Source organism: Engystomops pustulosus, chromosome 6 (assembly GCF_040894005.1).
Source record: "Engystomops pustulosus chromosome 6, aEngPut4.maternal, whole genome shotgun sequence".
Classification (NCBI taxonomy): domain Eukaryota; kingdom Metazoa; phylum Chordata; class Amphibia; order Anura; family Leptodactylidae; genus Engystomops; species Engystomops pustulosus.
This window is the reverse complement of record NC_092416.1, coordinates 58728138-58744900: the sequence shown is the minus strand read 5'-3', so window position 1 is coordinate 58744900 and position 16763 is coordinate 58728138. Positions and strand designations below refer to the sequence as shown.

Below are 16763 nucleotides of genomic sequence, written 5' to 3'. Positions count from 1 at the left end.
TAACGGGTTGGAGCCCCTTTTGCCTTCAGAACTGCCTCAATTCTTCGTGGCATAGATTCAACAAGGTGCTGGAAGCATTCCTCAGAGATTTTGGTCCATATTGACATGATGGCATCACACAGTTGCCGCAGATTTGTCGGCTGCACATCCATGATGCGAATCTCCCGTTCCACCACATCCCAAAGATGCTCTATTGGATTGAGATGTGGTGACTGTGGAGGCCATTTGAGTACAGTGAACTCATTGTCATGTTCAAGAAACCAGTCTGAGATGATTCCAGCTTTATGACATGGCGCATTATCCTGCTGAAAGTAGCCATCAGATGTTGGGTACATTGTGGTCATAAAGGGATGGACATGGTCATCAACAATACTCAGGTAGGCTGTGGCATTGCAACAATGCTCAATTGGTACCAAGGGGCCCAAAGAGTGCCAAGAAAATATTCCCCACACCATGACACCACCACCATCAGCCTGAACCGTTGATACAAGGCAGGATGGATCCATGCTTTCATGTTGTTGAGGCCAAATTCTGACCCTACCATCCGAATGTCGCAGCAGAAATCGAGACTCATCAGACCAGGCAACGTTTTTCCAATCTTCTACTGTCCAATTTCGATGAGCTTGTGCAAATTGTAGCCTCAGTTTCCTGTTCTTAGCTGAAAGGAGTGGCACCCGGTGTGGTCTTCTGCTGCTGTAGCCCATCTGCCTCAAAGTTCGACGTACTGTGCGTTCAGAGATGCTCTTCTGCCTACCTTGGTTGTAACGGGTGGCGATTTGAGTCACTGTTGCCTTTCTATCAGCTCGAACCAGTCTGCCCATTCTCCTCTGACCTCTGGCATCAACAAGGCATTTCCGCCCACAGAACTGCCGCTCACTGGATTTTTTTCTTTTTCGGACCATTCTCTGTAAACCCTAGAGATGGTTGTGCATGAAAATCCCAGTAGATCAGCAGTTTCTGAAATACTCAGACCAGCCCTTCTGGCACCAACAACCATGCCACGTTCAAAGGCACTCAAATCACCTTTCTTCCCCATACTGATGCTCGGTTTGAACTGCAGGAGAGTGCCTTGACCATCTCTACATGCCTAAATGTTGCCGCCATGTGATTGGCTGATTAGAAATTAAGTGTTAACGAGCAGTTGCACAGGTGTACCTAATAAAGTGGCCGGTGAGTGTAGGTCCCGAATTGATATGAATTAATACGCCAGCACGTACCTCAAAAAATTACACCTTACATAGGTCCGTACACCAAAGTGTGAAAAAAATATTGGCCTCTAAATTTGGCAAAATGGCAAATATTTTTTATGTACAAAAGATTTACATTTTTTAAAATCTATTAAAACCTAATAAAACCTAAATAAATTTGGTAACCCGGTGATTGTAGCGACCCAAAGAATGAAGAGAAAGTATCATTTAAAGCGCAGAATAAAACCCGTAAAAACAGAGTCTACAAGAAAACGCCACAAATGTGCTTTTTTTGTCAATTGCACTGCACATGGAATTTCAACTTTCCAGAACATTCCATGGAATATTAAATGGTACCACTAAAAATGTACAATTTGTACCGCATATAAATCTCTGTAAATGTAAAAAATAAAAAAGTTATCGCTTTTAGAATGAGGGGAGTCCTGTTAGGGTTGATGACTGGGTATTACCATTTGTGCTGTCAATAGGACAAGTCCCTTCAGGTTGAAGGCTTATGCATTAGTTTTCTCAAACAGAAACCTTGCAAACATTGGTAGGGGATAAATATTATTAATGAGACAATGCATTTAAGGATTTAACAAACTATATCTTATACATGTCTAACATATAATAAGGTATCTCTTACTTGTAAGGTGGGAAGTAGCGAGGCCAGATGCGAAAGCTGATCTTTAAAGGCCTTCTCCTTCTCTTCATATTGGCTTAAAACGTGAAAAGAGAGAGACATGCCCATGTTTCTGGGATCATTACAGTATTATAATTGCTGTCCAATTAGCACCAAAAAACTAATTTATGTGTCTTGTGTCACTTTTATTATTAGTTTTGTGGAAAAGGGGCATGACTTAAAGGAACACCCAGTCAAAGGTAATTTATTGAATACATGGCCTGAAGGGAGGAGCAGGACTCATTTTCATTGTATTCCTAGAACCTTGCAAGGACATTGAAGGGAGTCCTGCTCCTCCCTTCAGACCCTGCACAAGGTATAATTCAATGAATCGGCTGTGACTGGAGCGTTCCTTTAATGTCTGCCAAAAAATTGCTAAAAACTATTGTCTTCCATTTAGCCAATAAAGAGGTATAAGTAATGAGCTGGCGTCATAAACGTATTGTACTGATTAATATAGAGACTGATGTGTTGTCAGGGGCAAAGTAAGAAAAATGATGCTAGTCTCCTGGCTGCAACAAACATCAGCTTTAAGTCTTACCACTGTACGGCTTTCAGAAGGACCTTCTTGCGCTCTGCCAGCTTTTCCTGTGAGAATGTCAAAGGATCAAAAGATTAAAACAAAAAAAGGATGTGGGGGTCATTCGACAAAGTTTGCTGACTAGGACATGAAGGCCCCAATGATGACTTGAAAAGATGATGAAACTCCTCACCTTACACAACTCAACTGTGACACAACACTCAAGAGATATCTATTCAAATGACCTGTCAGCGGTGCTAAAATATACATGTATATGTCATAGAAAAGTCCATGTATTCCTAAATAACTATTAGGGCAATCACCATGCATTGCTGTAGAGTAGTCTAGGAAATATTCCTAATAAAAAAGTTGTCGAGAATGAACATTTATATATCGAGAACTGGAAACAATAGTGGTCTTTTCAAAGAAGTGGTCTTTTTGAGGAAATGAAAAAATCAGACATAAGACAGATAATGCAAGTAAAAGGCAGCACAGTGTCCATGCTTGACAAAGGTGTTTTACACCAAAACGTTACTGCAAATGAAAAAAAACTTCACCGCCTTTCCTCATATAGATAGATATGCACGGTTAGTAATATATTTGACTAGAATGAAGAGAAAGACACATAAGAAGAAAGAAAATCAATATTAGCTAAGTACTGCCACCTAGTGGCCTTTAATAAGTAAAGTAAATTTGAAGACTGGGTTATCCACTCTGAGCACATCTTCATAGAGCAAGACGAAACGTTGCATCCTCATCCATGGTGGAATAAAAGTTTCTTCACTTTACCCATACGGAGTGCTGCTTCACTTGTTGTTTACTGCTACACATATGAAATATATGTATTGTGAAACTCAGGTAAAAAGAAGGAATGTTACAGTACATACTCGAGTATAAGCCAACCAGAGTATAAGCCAAGATATCTAATTTGCCACAGAAAACTGGGGAAACGTATTGACTTGAATAAAAGCCTAGGGTGGGATATGTAGCTGCTACTCTTTAAAAAAAAATGTCCAGAAGCAGTCTCCTCTTAATAATGAAATGTCCAACAGAGCCGCCTTAATGATGAAATGTCCAGCAGAGCGCCCTTAATGATGAAATGTCCAGCAGAGCCCCCCTCATGATTAAATGTCAGAGCCCCCTTAAAAATAATAAAATCTATATTAATCTCCGGATTCCTCTTCTTCTGCCAGCAGTGTCAGCTTCCCGGCAGCGCGGACAGAAGCATGTTTAAGTGCTCTCCCTGCACGCACACACTATGACATACTCAGGCAGGGACATACCGTGTCATAGTGAGTGGGCAGAGAGCATAGACATGCCTCCGCCCATGCCAGCGGGAAGCTGGAGCCCCGGGGAGAAGGAAAGCCATGTGGAGGGCCAGAGGTAAGTACTAATTTTTTAACCTTTATTTACCTTATTTATTATAATATTAATTATTATATTATATTTTATTATTAAATACATGAGTTTAAGCCAAGTGCAGAATTTTTAGCACAAAATTATCATGAACTACCAGAAAAGATGCCATAACCATGAAAATGTGATGAGGGCTTCTCATTGGTCGCTTATTGGTCGCTCATGCACAAATAATGTGTATTAGTACAGCAGATCTCAGGGGAAAGAAGGACTTGACTTGTTGGATTTCTGAAATGTTTGGCCACTTATCTTCGCTGGAAACTGATTTTTCCTGCCACAACTGCTGAGGACAGTGATTTCCAATTGGTCATTGCAGCGCCAAAAACTGAAAATGGCAGTACTGAACACTACTGTAGTATCTGTTCAGTACCTGGTATAGATGCACAATATCAAACAGGATACCTGCATATTGCTGAATAGAGTATTGATTGACGTCTCCTCTTCATCTGCGCTGTTCCGGACCTCTTCAATCATGGCCTTAAGTAGGATAATTGCCTCTCTGGTTGACGTCTGCAGTTCCTTCACCGTCTGTATAAAACCAATCCAACACTGTCAATATATGGTCTAAAAATGGATATAATTAATGGGATTGTATGGCAGATTCTATTCTGCATTGTGTGTGTCCATGTCAGATTTTATAGCTAACACTTTCTTAGAACTCTGCTATATGTTATTCCTCTTTTATTCCTTCCTTCTGCTATGGCTTTCCTATTCTGACAGCTAGGCCAAACAACTCCCGCAGACACCATCCAGACATTGCTAAGCTGCTGATGCAGCAGGGCCAAATGGCCACCAAATGAGATAAGCCAGTGTAGCTGACCGATAGGTCCAGGGCTGTTGTACTAAGCTGTTCCTGCAACCAAAGATTATCATCAACAGAAAAAAACAACCAACGGACAGGAGAACCTGTTGCCTGAAATTGTCTTCATTGCTGTTTGCCATTAATATAAGGAAATGTAAGTTTTTACCACATTACTTCAGTGTCTCAAGTGTGCACCCCTTGCCTGGCACCAAGGTCCGCTCTTCTGCCACCTGCCAGGGAGTGACCACATACATATACCGTGAGTGCCTCATGGGGACTAGCTATCATACTATGGCCTCCCCCTTCTTGCTCCTATCCTTCTCCCCCAGCAGGGTGGACAAGGCCTAGTTTAGGACAAAGCTACTGTGACAGCGGCTACGATACCACAACCAAGCCAGACACTCCATTGCTAACCACCTAACTTCCCCCATCCAATGTCGGTCCAAAGTAGGGTAACATTGGGCCAGCTCTTGTTCAAGATAATACTTCCAGCTTTGTGTTCTGGATTGTTCACCTAGGAACTGTTTGCTTCTTCCCTACACTTGGCTTTATTCTCGGGTGCACTAGTGCGGAACTGGCGGTGCCAACTATTCATCAATACTCCTCAAACCATTGCCTGGAAGTCTGATGGGAGTAGTCCATATCTCTTTGAAGGGGTTAAGAGGTAAGAACTGTAAAATTGTTTGGACTCGGCACTGCAGTCAAGCTCCAACATAGAGAATCCACAGTCTTCAGTAAGAGGTGTTATACTCCTACCTACCATGACAGCATGGTCCAGCTTTTCGCATCCTTGTATATACGCGGTTTCAATGTCAATGCAGTGAGTGCGGCTTTCCCTGTTTAAGATCCACAAACATACTATGAAATATGGATAAAAAAATATATATAGTCAAAGTATCACGAGAAGTGGGGTAGATGGGTTAAATTTGAGATGTGGCCCTCTATTTAAAGGGATTTCAAAACTGCACAATATCTCTAAAGGGCATGATTTAGGATTGTAACCCAAGCCCACTGACATACTGGCCCCCTTTGTCAGGATCCACTCTTCTTTAAGCTTCTTATGCCTTTGTTTTAAGAAAGGGTTTTAGAAATTATGCAAATGAGCCTAAGGGGCTCCAAGCTCAATTAACATCTCATTTGCATAATCGGAAAAAAGACTTTTTTAAAAAAAACCAAGGGCATAAGAAGCTAAAAGAAGAGCAGTTCCTGCCAGAGGGGGGCCACAACAGTATTTCAGTGTGCTTGGTTTACAATTCTTCATCACGCTGGTAGAAGTCCCAAAGTTATAAAACCTTACTACACAATGAAACTGTACAAAGTCCTTGTGGAGCATTTACAAAAGTTCAAAGATCTCCTGCAACCCTAAAAACAGTTTGTAACCAAACGAAATTTTCACTTACACTTGCATATCCCGGAAACAGTTGATACAAAGCATAGATTTCTTCTCAGTTGAAAACATGATATAGGGTTCTTCATGTAAAGCTGTAAGGATTTTTGGACAGTTAGAAAAGTATACATAATAAAATATTTTTTGTAAACTATATAGTCTAAATAAAAATGTTGATGTACATTTAGCCTAACCACTCAATGGTAGAAAACTAAAAAATATTGTTGAATCTACTTTGCAACTATTAATGCAGAAACCAATATGGTAGCTGAGCCTTCCATAGATCCACCAGCAAGTTTTGTGCATACAAACAATAATGGGTAAGGGCAGATCTTTTATGATGCACTTATACTATCCTAACCTTCCATTTCACATCATTTGCAATACCTTACTAATAATCCTGAGAGAGAAGGCTTCATTACAAAGTTTAAAATGGATACCCCATTGAGTCAATGCCAGACGCCCATGTTTGTTGACAATGCAGCTCTACAGTACCATCTAACAGTACAGGGCAGCCTGGTACACTGCTCTAGGTATATACAGTGGGAAGGAGAAGTATTTAGACCCCTTTACATTTTTCACTCTTTGTTTCATTGCAGCCAATTGGTAAGATCAAAAAAGTTTTTTTTATCATTAATGTACTCTCTGCACCCCATCTAGACAGAAGAAAAAACAGAAATGTAGATATTTTGCTAATACAGGCAGTCCCCGGGTTACATACAAGATAGGGACTGTAGGTTTGTTCTTAAGTTGAATTTGTATGTAAGTCGAAACTGTATATTTTATCATTGTAGTTCCTGACAATTTTTTTTTTTGCCCCAGTGACAATTGGAGTTTCAAATTTTTTTGCTGTAATAGGACCAAGAATTATCAATAAAGCTTCATTGCAGACAATTTTAAGCTGATTATTGCAATCTGGGACCATTTTAAAGCATCCAGAGAGCTTCACCAGAGGTCACAGTGGGCAGAGGGGTCCGTCTGTAACTATGGGTTGTCTGTAAGTCGGGTGTCCTTAAGTAGGGGACCGCCTGTATATTAAATAAGATCCTTCTTGAAATGGTTTTACTCCTTCACTGAAGTCCACCTGTGTTTGAAGGGGTTATCCGAGGATATAAAAAAACCCATTGGTGCCTGGGATGGCTAAAAAAAATAAACATGTACTTACCTCTGTGGTCCCTCCTGGCCTCCAGTGCTGTGATCTCTGTCCCCCATGTAAAGAAACAGGGGCACCAAAGCGCCCTGTGCTCGGATTCTGGTGAGCTGAGGTGACCGGACACGCCAACCCTTCTCACATGATACAACGCTGGGAACAGGGACAGGTGGGTGTGGCCGGCCACCTCGGCCAGCCATAAACTGAGCGCAGCGTGGCTACCATGCCCCTGTTTGTTTACATGGTGCACCAACTGTAGAGATCATAGCGCTGGAGGCCAGGAGGTAAGTACATGTTTATTTTTTTTATCCAGCCACATCCCGGTCACCAATGGGGTTTTATACCCTCAGATAACCCCTTTAATTAAAGGGGTTGTCTGAGTTTAAAAAAAAAAATATATATGTGGCCGGGAGTGGGGTTACTAAAACAATAAAGCTGTACTTACCTCCCGGTGCCCTCCCGTATCCAGCGCTGCTGTCGCTCCGGTCCGGGGACCATGTAAACAAACATGGCCGCCGGAGCAGCGCTGGACTCAGCTTCCGGCCGGCCGTGGCCGGGTACGCCTATCCGTCCCTATACACTGCATTGTGTATGGGGACTGGAAGGTTGTCGCATCCGGCCGGAAGCTGAATCCAGCGCTGCTCCGGCGGCCATGTTTGTTTACATGGCCCCCGGACCGGAGCGACAGCAGCGCTGGATACCGGAGGGCACCGGGAGGTAAGTACAGCTTTATTGTTTTAGTAACCCCGCTCCCGGCCACATATATTTTTTTTTTTAAACTCGGACAACCCCTTTAAACTGAACGGACTTCATAAGGAAAGGCACATACCTGTCTATATAAGACCTCACAGCTCACAGTGCATGTCAGAGCACATAACAATCAAGAGGTCTAAGGAACTGCCCAAGGAGCTCAGAGACAGAATTGTGGCAAAGCACAGATGTGGCCAAGGTTACAAAAGAATTTCAAGAATCCTAAGAACTGCACATCATCTGCCAAATACAATCCCAACAGTGACACATGGTGGTGACAGCATCATGCTATGCGGGGCAGGCACAAGACAACTGGTTGCAATTGAAGGAAACCTCTTCCAGAGGGCTCTGGACCTCAGACTGATGCGTTGGTTCACCTTCCAACAATACAATGACCCTTACCACACAGCTAAAATAACAAAGAAGTGGCTTCTGTACAACTCCAGGGCCCTGGTCTAGACCCAATTGAGCATCTCTGGAGAGAATTGAAAATGGCTTTTACCAACATTCACCATCCAACCTGAGGGAACTGGAGAGGATCTGCAAGGACAAATGGCAGAGGATCCTCAAATACAAGTGTGAAAAAATATGTTGCATCATTCCCAGGAAGACGCATGGCTGTACCAGCTCAAAAGGTGCTTTAACTGAGTAAGTAGTAAGTACTGAGCAAAGGGACTGAATACTTATCACCGTGTGATATTTCAGTTTTTTAGCAAAAATATTTCAAGATGGGGTGCAAAGTGTACATTAATGAGCGAAAAAATAGAACTTTTTTGATCTTCCCAATTGGCTGCAATGAAACAAAGAGTGAAAAATTTAAAGCGGTCTGAATACTTTCTGTGCCCATTGTACATTCTGGACCACCACTACTTTCGTCCCCATTACATCCCCTCAATTCTAACACTGCCCTGTGTAAGGGAGTATGCTAGTGTTTGGTCTTTTCATTATTCTCATGCAAAATGGATATCAATATCATCTGTTACATCCCATTATCTTCACCCATTCTGGTCATGCTGCTATATTTGCATATTAATTACTACAAATTACAACATTTCACCTTGCTATTATTTCAGACTGGCTGTAGAAACAACCTGATGGCATGGCACCAAACTTACAGCATTTCTTGTGAATATCCTTTGCTCGTTTACTTAGAGGAACAATCTCATGGCAGGAGAACATTTTGGCTTTATGGGTCTCATCTCTGCACTTCATGCACAGGGGCTGATTGCATGTGTTGCAAAAATACATCATATCACCATCCTAGAACAATAAGAAAAATACTTTCACTTATTAAGCCACCAGCCAGAGAACATCTAGTAGTATCATTGTCTGTGGCATGTTCTAATGGCTGTAAGTCTTCACGCGCCTGCAAGGCGGCCCTTAGTGGCAAAGTCTCTTGCAAGGAGAACTCTTACTTCCCAACCCTAGTTGGGTTGGGTTCAAAACACATACCACGCATTTTGATGAGGCTCAAGTAACTTTTTGTTTTGAGGATAAATGCAGCAGTAAAAACTACATATTAGGTAAGGTATGAAGATATAGCGAGTACTGGTAACTAGTCTACAGTTCATTCAGAAATCCAATTCACCATGTGCCTCTCCATATCTAAACCAGGAGACATGTAACCCAGCCTGGCACTCTTGTTTCATGAGAGCCAATTTGAAGGCACTAAGCAGAAGGTGACACTTTTCCTACACTTAGGGTCATTAGGAGAGACACAGACTAAATTAAGAGTATTTAATTAAACATTGACTGACAGTCGAGCAGTGGAGTCGAGTGGTGATGTGATGTTAGTGGATGGGAAGAGAAGAGGATGCTGGTTCTCTTATATCCAGGCTTCTGCCAGAACAGACCCCAAAAGAGTTGTTTGTCCCCCTCTACTCTGTACACCAGGACGTTATAGCTGACATAAGGCAAAGTGGGCTCCATAAGGTAAGTCAAAACTATATAGAGCAGTGGTTCTCAACCTGTGGGTCGGGACCCCAGCGGGGGTCGAACGACCAAAACCGGGGGTCGCCTAAAGCCATCAGAGCCGCAATTTTACTGTGTTTTTACTGCAAGTTGCATGGTTTGGGGTCACCACAGCATGAGGAACTGTATTGTGGGGTCACAGCATTAGAAAGGTTGAGAACCACTGATATAGAGGGAAGATTTGGGGATGGGTAATTAGGCGTGTAGTTAGGGGGGGGATCCCTGGTTCAGGGGCTCCAACAAGTATCTCTAGATTGGCCAGGGTGTTACATAGTGGGCTATGGCTTTAACTGTACTCATTACCATGGGCAAAGGGAAGTCTTACTTCAGCTCGGACATGGTATAATAATAGTATGTGATGGCAAGTTTAAGTGGAGTATCCTGTTCACTGATAGTGAGTGGAAATACTGACAGCGTCTTGCTCAAAGCTAAGCATTCATTACATTGTACCAAACTTTAGCATGACTTTGTAAGCTAAGACAGGATAGACACACATAGTTTTCCTATTGTTTCCTATTATCAAATTAATCACCTGAAGTTAAATATTTTTTTTAAAAAAGTGACATTGCTATGAAAACAAGATATGATTTAGCCCATAGTTGTAGAAAATAAATCTTCTGTTCACTGACAGCCAGCAGAGATCTTGAAAATGGTAAGGAATTTAAACATTGGAGTTAGTAACTTAAGTTAGAATGCGGCTTGCTGAAGATCCCTGCTAAAACCGTGACCAGGAGAGCTGCTACTTAGAGATGTGTATATATAATTTTATATTATTTTTTTACATTATCTTTTACCTTTAATAGTCTGTTACAGTTTGGTAAATACTAATATAACAATATGCTTCTTCATAGATCATATCAACATGTTCCTGAAGTTTGTGCTGTTGCTCCCCCTGGTGGTTGGAGAAAAGGACATCTCAACATGCACCTCATGTGGTAAGTGGTAACACTATTTTACAGAGTCCTTGTACTCACATACCAGCACAAGAAAAAGAGGCGAGAAAAGGCTGGGACTCACTTTTCAATTAGAATTGTTTTGGCGATAAAATGGAGACGTAGGGGGCTTATTTGGGAGGGATTGTACGGGATATGTCAGGGCTATAAAATAACCTGGCTTCTTACTTCCTTTTTTTAAATTTAGCCTCTCATTCTAAGCACAATCATGAAAGAAGTTGTAGGATTTCTATAGGTGACACTATTGCAAACTCTACTAATGACTATTGAGGGTCTATGGCCTACACTTCTAGAGACCGAGACTTGCACTTAGGACCCTTGCACATATTAGAAAATACAGATTGGCATGTCCACAACCCTGGCAGACAAGCAGCCGGGTACAGGAGAGAGGAGGGGTGAGCTCTCTCCTGACTCTCTCACATAAGGGGTCGGATATTTGCTGATCTTGAGGGTTCATTTGTACCTTTTTTTTAAATTTTGGAGTGTTGAAAGGCAAAAAATATTTAATGGATTGAGGAGCATAGCAATAAATGGCACAGATATATTCATCATTTATTAAGTCAGGGGGCAATTAAGGGCAATGTGCATGTAGACTATACAATACTCCAATAAAAGTTTAATAAAGAGATATCACATAATTATATCAACAGCAACTCCAATATATGCCTCTTCTGTATGTGATTAGAGAACTGTCCAATTTCTAAGAAGAAGGAGAATATCATGAACCTTCTGGCATGCTGGAATGAAGACACTGAGCCCCCTGTGCCCGACCCCAACATGGTGCCTTTTATATCCGGCTACCGGAGCTGCAAAGAGATCAAGCTCTTTGAACCAAATGCAACAGGTGACTCTTGATGTGATTACAGTCAGTGTATCATGGTCATATATAGTGTTACAGAATCTCAGGTATCATTTCCTAACCAGTGCAAGGGGCCTGCTAGAATTACCCGCAGAGGATATCACTGCCCTATTTTAAGAGCTATTTTATCATACCTACTGTAGTATTATCTATATTTGCTCTGCAGATGATGTTTAACTGGTGTCAGATGTTTATTTGATATGATCTTTTGTTGGTATCAGACATTTTAGCCTGACTTCTGTTCTTCAGTCAAATCATCAGTGGGAAGGTGCCATAGTCATTGCTCACTTCTTAGATGCTTTTGTCATGGCAGATGGAATATATACCCTGATGACTACGGTTGGTGAATCCTATCAGACCTTCTGTGACATGAAGACCAGAGGTGGAGGATGGACCCTAGTTGCTAGTGTGCATGAGAATGATGTGTATGGAAAGTGTACTGTGGGGGACCGCTGGTCCAGCCAACAGGGTAACCGGCCCGAAAGTCCTCAAGGAGATGGCAACTGGGCAAACTACGCCACATTTGGTTCTCCAGGAGGTGCTACGAGTGATGATTACAAGGTGTTGTTTATTATTGTGATCTGGATAATAAAGGTTGCCTGGTTTAAAAAAAAAATTGGTAAATATGTTGAATATGATCCTTTTAAGAATGCAGGATATCACGACATAAATGCTGAGGACCTAGGTATTTGGCATGTCCCCAATGACACTCCGTTGTCTCGATGGAGAGATTCAGCGCTTCTGAGATACCACACTGAGACTGGCTTCCTTCCTGGAGAAGGTGGGAACCTCTTCCAGCTATACAAGGTAATATGGGCAACCTGGTAACCCCTTTAGTGGTTTTGTGGTTTAAAGTACATATACAGTACATATAGATAGATTCACTGATATTTTGTCATGATATTTTGCATTATTAACCATATCTCATTTTCCTAACCAGAAATACCCAGTTAAGTACAATGCTGGAAGCTGTATAACTAATAATGGACCCGACGTTCCTGTTGTATATGACTTCGGGAGTGCGGTTACAGCAGCTAACTACTACTCCCCATTTGGTAGAGGTAAAAAAAATCTGAGCAGATTACATTTACTTTTCTTGTTTTGGAGATGCATCATATTAAGAACTCAAGTTACATACTAAATCTTACTGCCAGTTAAAAGCTACCAACATAGTGTGGGCTGGCTCTCCTGAGTAAACTCATCGGAGCACATGTACTTACCTGTCCGACGAAGTTCACAGAAAGTGCATTGTCTGACGATAATTCACTCTGCAGCAATTCACTAAGATTGTGCAGATATCCTACATGTGTCACTTTCACGCTCAGGTCCGACGGAGCTCACCTTATTCTTCCTGGTCATGTAATTACATTGTCTTGCGACACAATTTGAAAGTTAAATCCCACGCTCAGTCCCAATCAGTCGGATTTTCCGGCGCCACGCCCCCAATTTGTGTTGCATGGAAGCCAGCGCAGCACCGATCACGTGTGACACAATCCCAGCGCAGACACTAGTTAAACACCTGTCCAAGCTGTGTTAATCCCAAAAACGGTGCAAAGGCTGCCAAAAGTGTGAACCGCATCCCTTAGTAAATAAGCCCCATCATATTGGAAAATTAGTTTAGGGGCAAGATTTGTGAGTCTGTGAAGTTTTTCTTCAACACTAGACTGCGGTACAATGTCTGTATAAACAATGACTAAAAAAATATGCTGTGAATAATTACATAAAAACACTGAAACAGCAGGAGATGTGGGAATATGTTTATAGTATATAGCAAAGAGAAAAAAGAAATGATTACGAACTTACGAACAATAATACAAGCAAATACTCTGTAATATTTTTAATCAGAGCAAAGGGCATCCTTCTCAGCTTACATGAACTCTTATCATCCTCCCTCCTTTATTTAAAATCTTATATTTCATTTTAAGTTTCTGATGAATCCCTTCTTTCTAGCTCTATGAGACGCTAGATTAGAATATCTATGGGGAAGGGATGGGGAACAGTATCTAAAAGAAGCAGTCTCCCCCAGCAAATTCACTCACAGACCTACATTGATAATAGCTTCTGGAAAATAATGATTACACGTCACATGACCAGAGGCAAGTGTTATTTGTTACATACTCACACGCAGAGTATAAGCATATTTACTAAGGATAATCATTTTTATAAGACATATTTCCTTAATCATTTCTTCTTTTTGCAGCTGAATTTGTCCCAGGTTTTATACAGTTTCGAGTATTTAACAATGAAAAGGCAGCACTGGCTTTGTGTCCAGGAATGAAAGTGACCGGGTGTAATCCAGAACATGTATGTATATATACATAATATGCAAAACTTTCAACCATGTTTGACACATGCAGTAATTTTTAAGTGCTAGCGCCGGACATACTGGGGCAGATTTATCAAGTGTCTGAAAGTCAGAATATGTCCAGTTGCCCATGGAAACCAATCACAGCTCAGCTTTCATTTTACCAGTGCTCATGAATATTTTAAAGGGGAGCTGTGATTAGTTGCAAGGGCAACTGGAAATATTCTGACTTTCAGACACTTCATAAATCTGCCCCACTGTGTCAGGATTCCCTGGCCCTGGAATAGATCCTGGAACTAGTGCAGGCTATAGCTAATGCACTCTGAAGCCCTTCAGGTCCCACTTGCTGTGGATGTGGCGTACGTTGGGGAAAGTTTCAACTCCTGAATTTGTCAAAGGAATTACATGCCTGGTAAATTTGCCCCCACCCCATTGTGTCTCTCCTAGTGCAAAGATAATACAAAAATTGCAATGTTGACTCCTTGTGTATCTTATTTAAAGGGGTTGACCCACAAACATCCTATCCATAAGCATCTAATTGTTGTAGATCTAACCAATGGGATCTAAAGAGATTACAAGAAAACCACATGTATATGCAGATACATAGCTTTCCCTGCTGTGTGGTCCTATGTAAAACATGTCCATGCAGATGAAGAGGGTCTTTTCTAGTGGAACTTTCCTTGACATCTTAGTATTTGTCTACATGTACATAGGAGTGTTGACACCCATAGAGAGCTTCATGCATAGGTAATCACCCCTTTATTACATTAACACACCATAACAAAATATATTCAAAAGTGTTGTCTACAGCAGACAACTACTTTAAAATGGGAAGATCATGTTCTTTAGGTTCTGAAGCATGCACACTGACAAGTACTTGGAAACCCTCAATCCCATAGTTATCATCCAACAAATAGATAGGTCATATATTAATATAACTGAAATACTTATTTAAACAGGGGTCTATCTCAACTATTAGTAAATGCTTCTATTAGTGAAACAATAATAACAAAACATCTGTTAATTCAATTCTGACTCTCATAAAAATGTATAAATAAATTGACAACTGGGTATGAAGACCTGTGTGTGTATCCATGCACGCTCCGAAACGGTCCATTTAATACTGACAGCATCAGACTGTAAAGGGACACGGCATTTGGTGGTAATCCCTACCACTTTGCAGTGAATTATAACATAACTTTATCAGCAGATATGCATGTTCCATTTTCCCCCAAAACAATTATGCAGTTGGTGCACCCACAATGTTGCCTTTGTCACTGAAGCAGCAGTTTGGAACATCCCAGGTCTCGTGTCTTCGTGCAGCACAGCCCTATCCTTCATTCTCCTCCTTCCTGCACAAACTAGGATGCGATATTTCACACAATAAACAATAATCTTTATTTATATAGCGCCATTAAATCCTGCAGCGCTTTACAAATCATAGGGAACATATACAAATATAATATTACATTACAGAGTACAAACAGTCATATGGAACAAGAGGAGAGAGGACCCTGCTCACAAGAGCTTACAGTCTATGAGGATGAAGGGGTGACACAAGAGGTATAAGAGGTTATATAATGGTCCAGACATTCTTTTTAAGGGAACAGTATAAAATAATTTAATAAATAAAAATTCTGCTGCTTGAACCAGCCATCAGCCACCATCTTATATACAAAGCTCAAGGTGAAAGCGACTGCAGTGAAGCCTGGAGCTTGGTATATATCTGCAGTTTGCCGGATAACAGATGGTAGGAGGACATATGATGGATTAGTAAAGAGATAGTTGAATTTCAGGTAGTTAATGGGTGTGACACAACAGTTCCAGGAGCAAAGCCAATTCCCTGGGTGCAGCGACTGCCTCATTTACATAAATGGTTCATACATTTCTATTTAGAAAATAAGGAAAGTTCAAGATTCATTTCCACTGCATATTACTGCATTATGCTTGTATTTGCAGCACTGCATTGGAGGAGGAGGATACTTCCCAGAAGCAAGCCCCAAACAGTGTGGAGATTTTCCTTCCTACGACTGGGACGGATATGGAGCGGGCAGTGCATCCAGTTGCAGCAAGGAAATCACAGAATCTGCTGTTCTCCTCTTCTATCGCTAGACATTTGGCTATACTGTTACCTTCACTTCTGTACTGATGTGTGTATGGATAAACAGTGCAGAATAAACTTTTAGATTAGTCAAAGCAGTAATGTTTCCCGCCTCATGGAGGGTTAGTAGAAGTTGGGGCTGGTCACTGCTTTAGGCTACACTTACACGAACCTATGGGGGGCGTATATACAGCCAGCGTATATACGGCGTATATATACGTCCCACATACACAGCAATTGGCGGACGGCACCCTACCGTTCCGTAGCCAGGAGAAAGATAGGACATGTCCTATCTCTCCCTGGAATACGGCGCTGTGCGCCAAATATTACTATGGAGAGGGGCGGGGTGAGCGGCGCTCATCCTCTCCTCCTCTCCCCAACGCCAATGTATGCCCACCTTACGGTACATGAACGTATGCCCGCATGGCCACAGCTGGGCGGGCATACATTTGGTGCCATGGAGAGGAGGACGGGTGACCCACAGCGTACGGGCCGTGTACACAGCGGTACGATGCCGAATGTGTCATTGCCGTACGCTTGAAACCATACATCCCCCAGATGGTCGTGTGCATGGGGCCTAACATGGAGTTTGGAAGTTACATTACATGATGTAGCACACGTATACTTGAATATTCCTCAATGCATGAATCACATGTTCTTAAAATTCTGTAGTGCACCGT

At 41.7% G+C, this 16763-nt stretch overlaps 2 protein-coding genes across 5 annotated transcripts in view; one reads left to right on the top strand and one right to left on the bottom strand.

Annotated features, from left to right (window-relative positions):
* Nucleotides 1-16763, bottom strand: part of RNF207 (ring finger protein 207) — a 41130-nt gene that overhangs the window by 17494 nt on the left and 6873 nt on the right. For 3 of the 4 annotated variants that reach the window (XM_072156237.1, XM_072156236.1, XM_072156239.1), the window contains 6 exons: nucleotides 9010-9154; nucleotides 6008-6089; nucleotides 5368-5443; nucleotides 4208-4333; nucleotides 2411-2457; nucleotides 1834-1906 (listed from right to left, as the gene is read on the bottom strand). In XM_072156237.1, the coding sequence (XP_072012338.1) occupies nucleotides 1834-1906; nucleotides 2411-2457; nucleotides 4208-4333; nucleotides 5368-5443; nucleotides 6008-6089; nucleotides 9010-9154 (549 nt within the window). The remainder of the gene's footprint in view (nucleotides 1-1833; nucleotides 1907-2410; nucleotides 2458-4207; nucleotides 4334-5367; nucleotides 5444-6007; nucleotides 6090-9009; nucleotides 9155-16763) is intronic. The other variant, XM_072156238.1, reaches the window with a different exon arrangement.
* On the top strand, nucleotides 9701-16214 carry LOC140065705 (intelectin-1-like). Its single transcript, XM_072113282.1, has 8 exons — nucleotides 9701-9826; nucleotides 10717-10800; nucleotides 11504-11662; nucleotides 11991-12238; nucleotides 12326-12484; nucleotides 12618-12738; nucleotides 13878-13981; nucleotides 15942-16214. Exons 2-8 carry the CDS (start codon nucleotides 10728-10730, stop codon nucleotides 16092-16094), a joined length of 1017 nt encoding a protein of 338 aa, XP_071969383.1. The 5' UTR covers nucleotides 9701-9826; nucleotides 10717-10727; the 3' UTR covers nucleotides 16095-16214.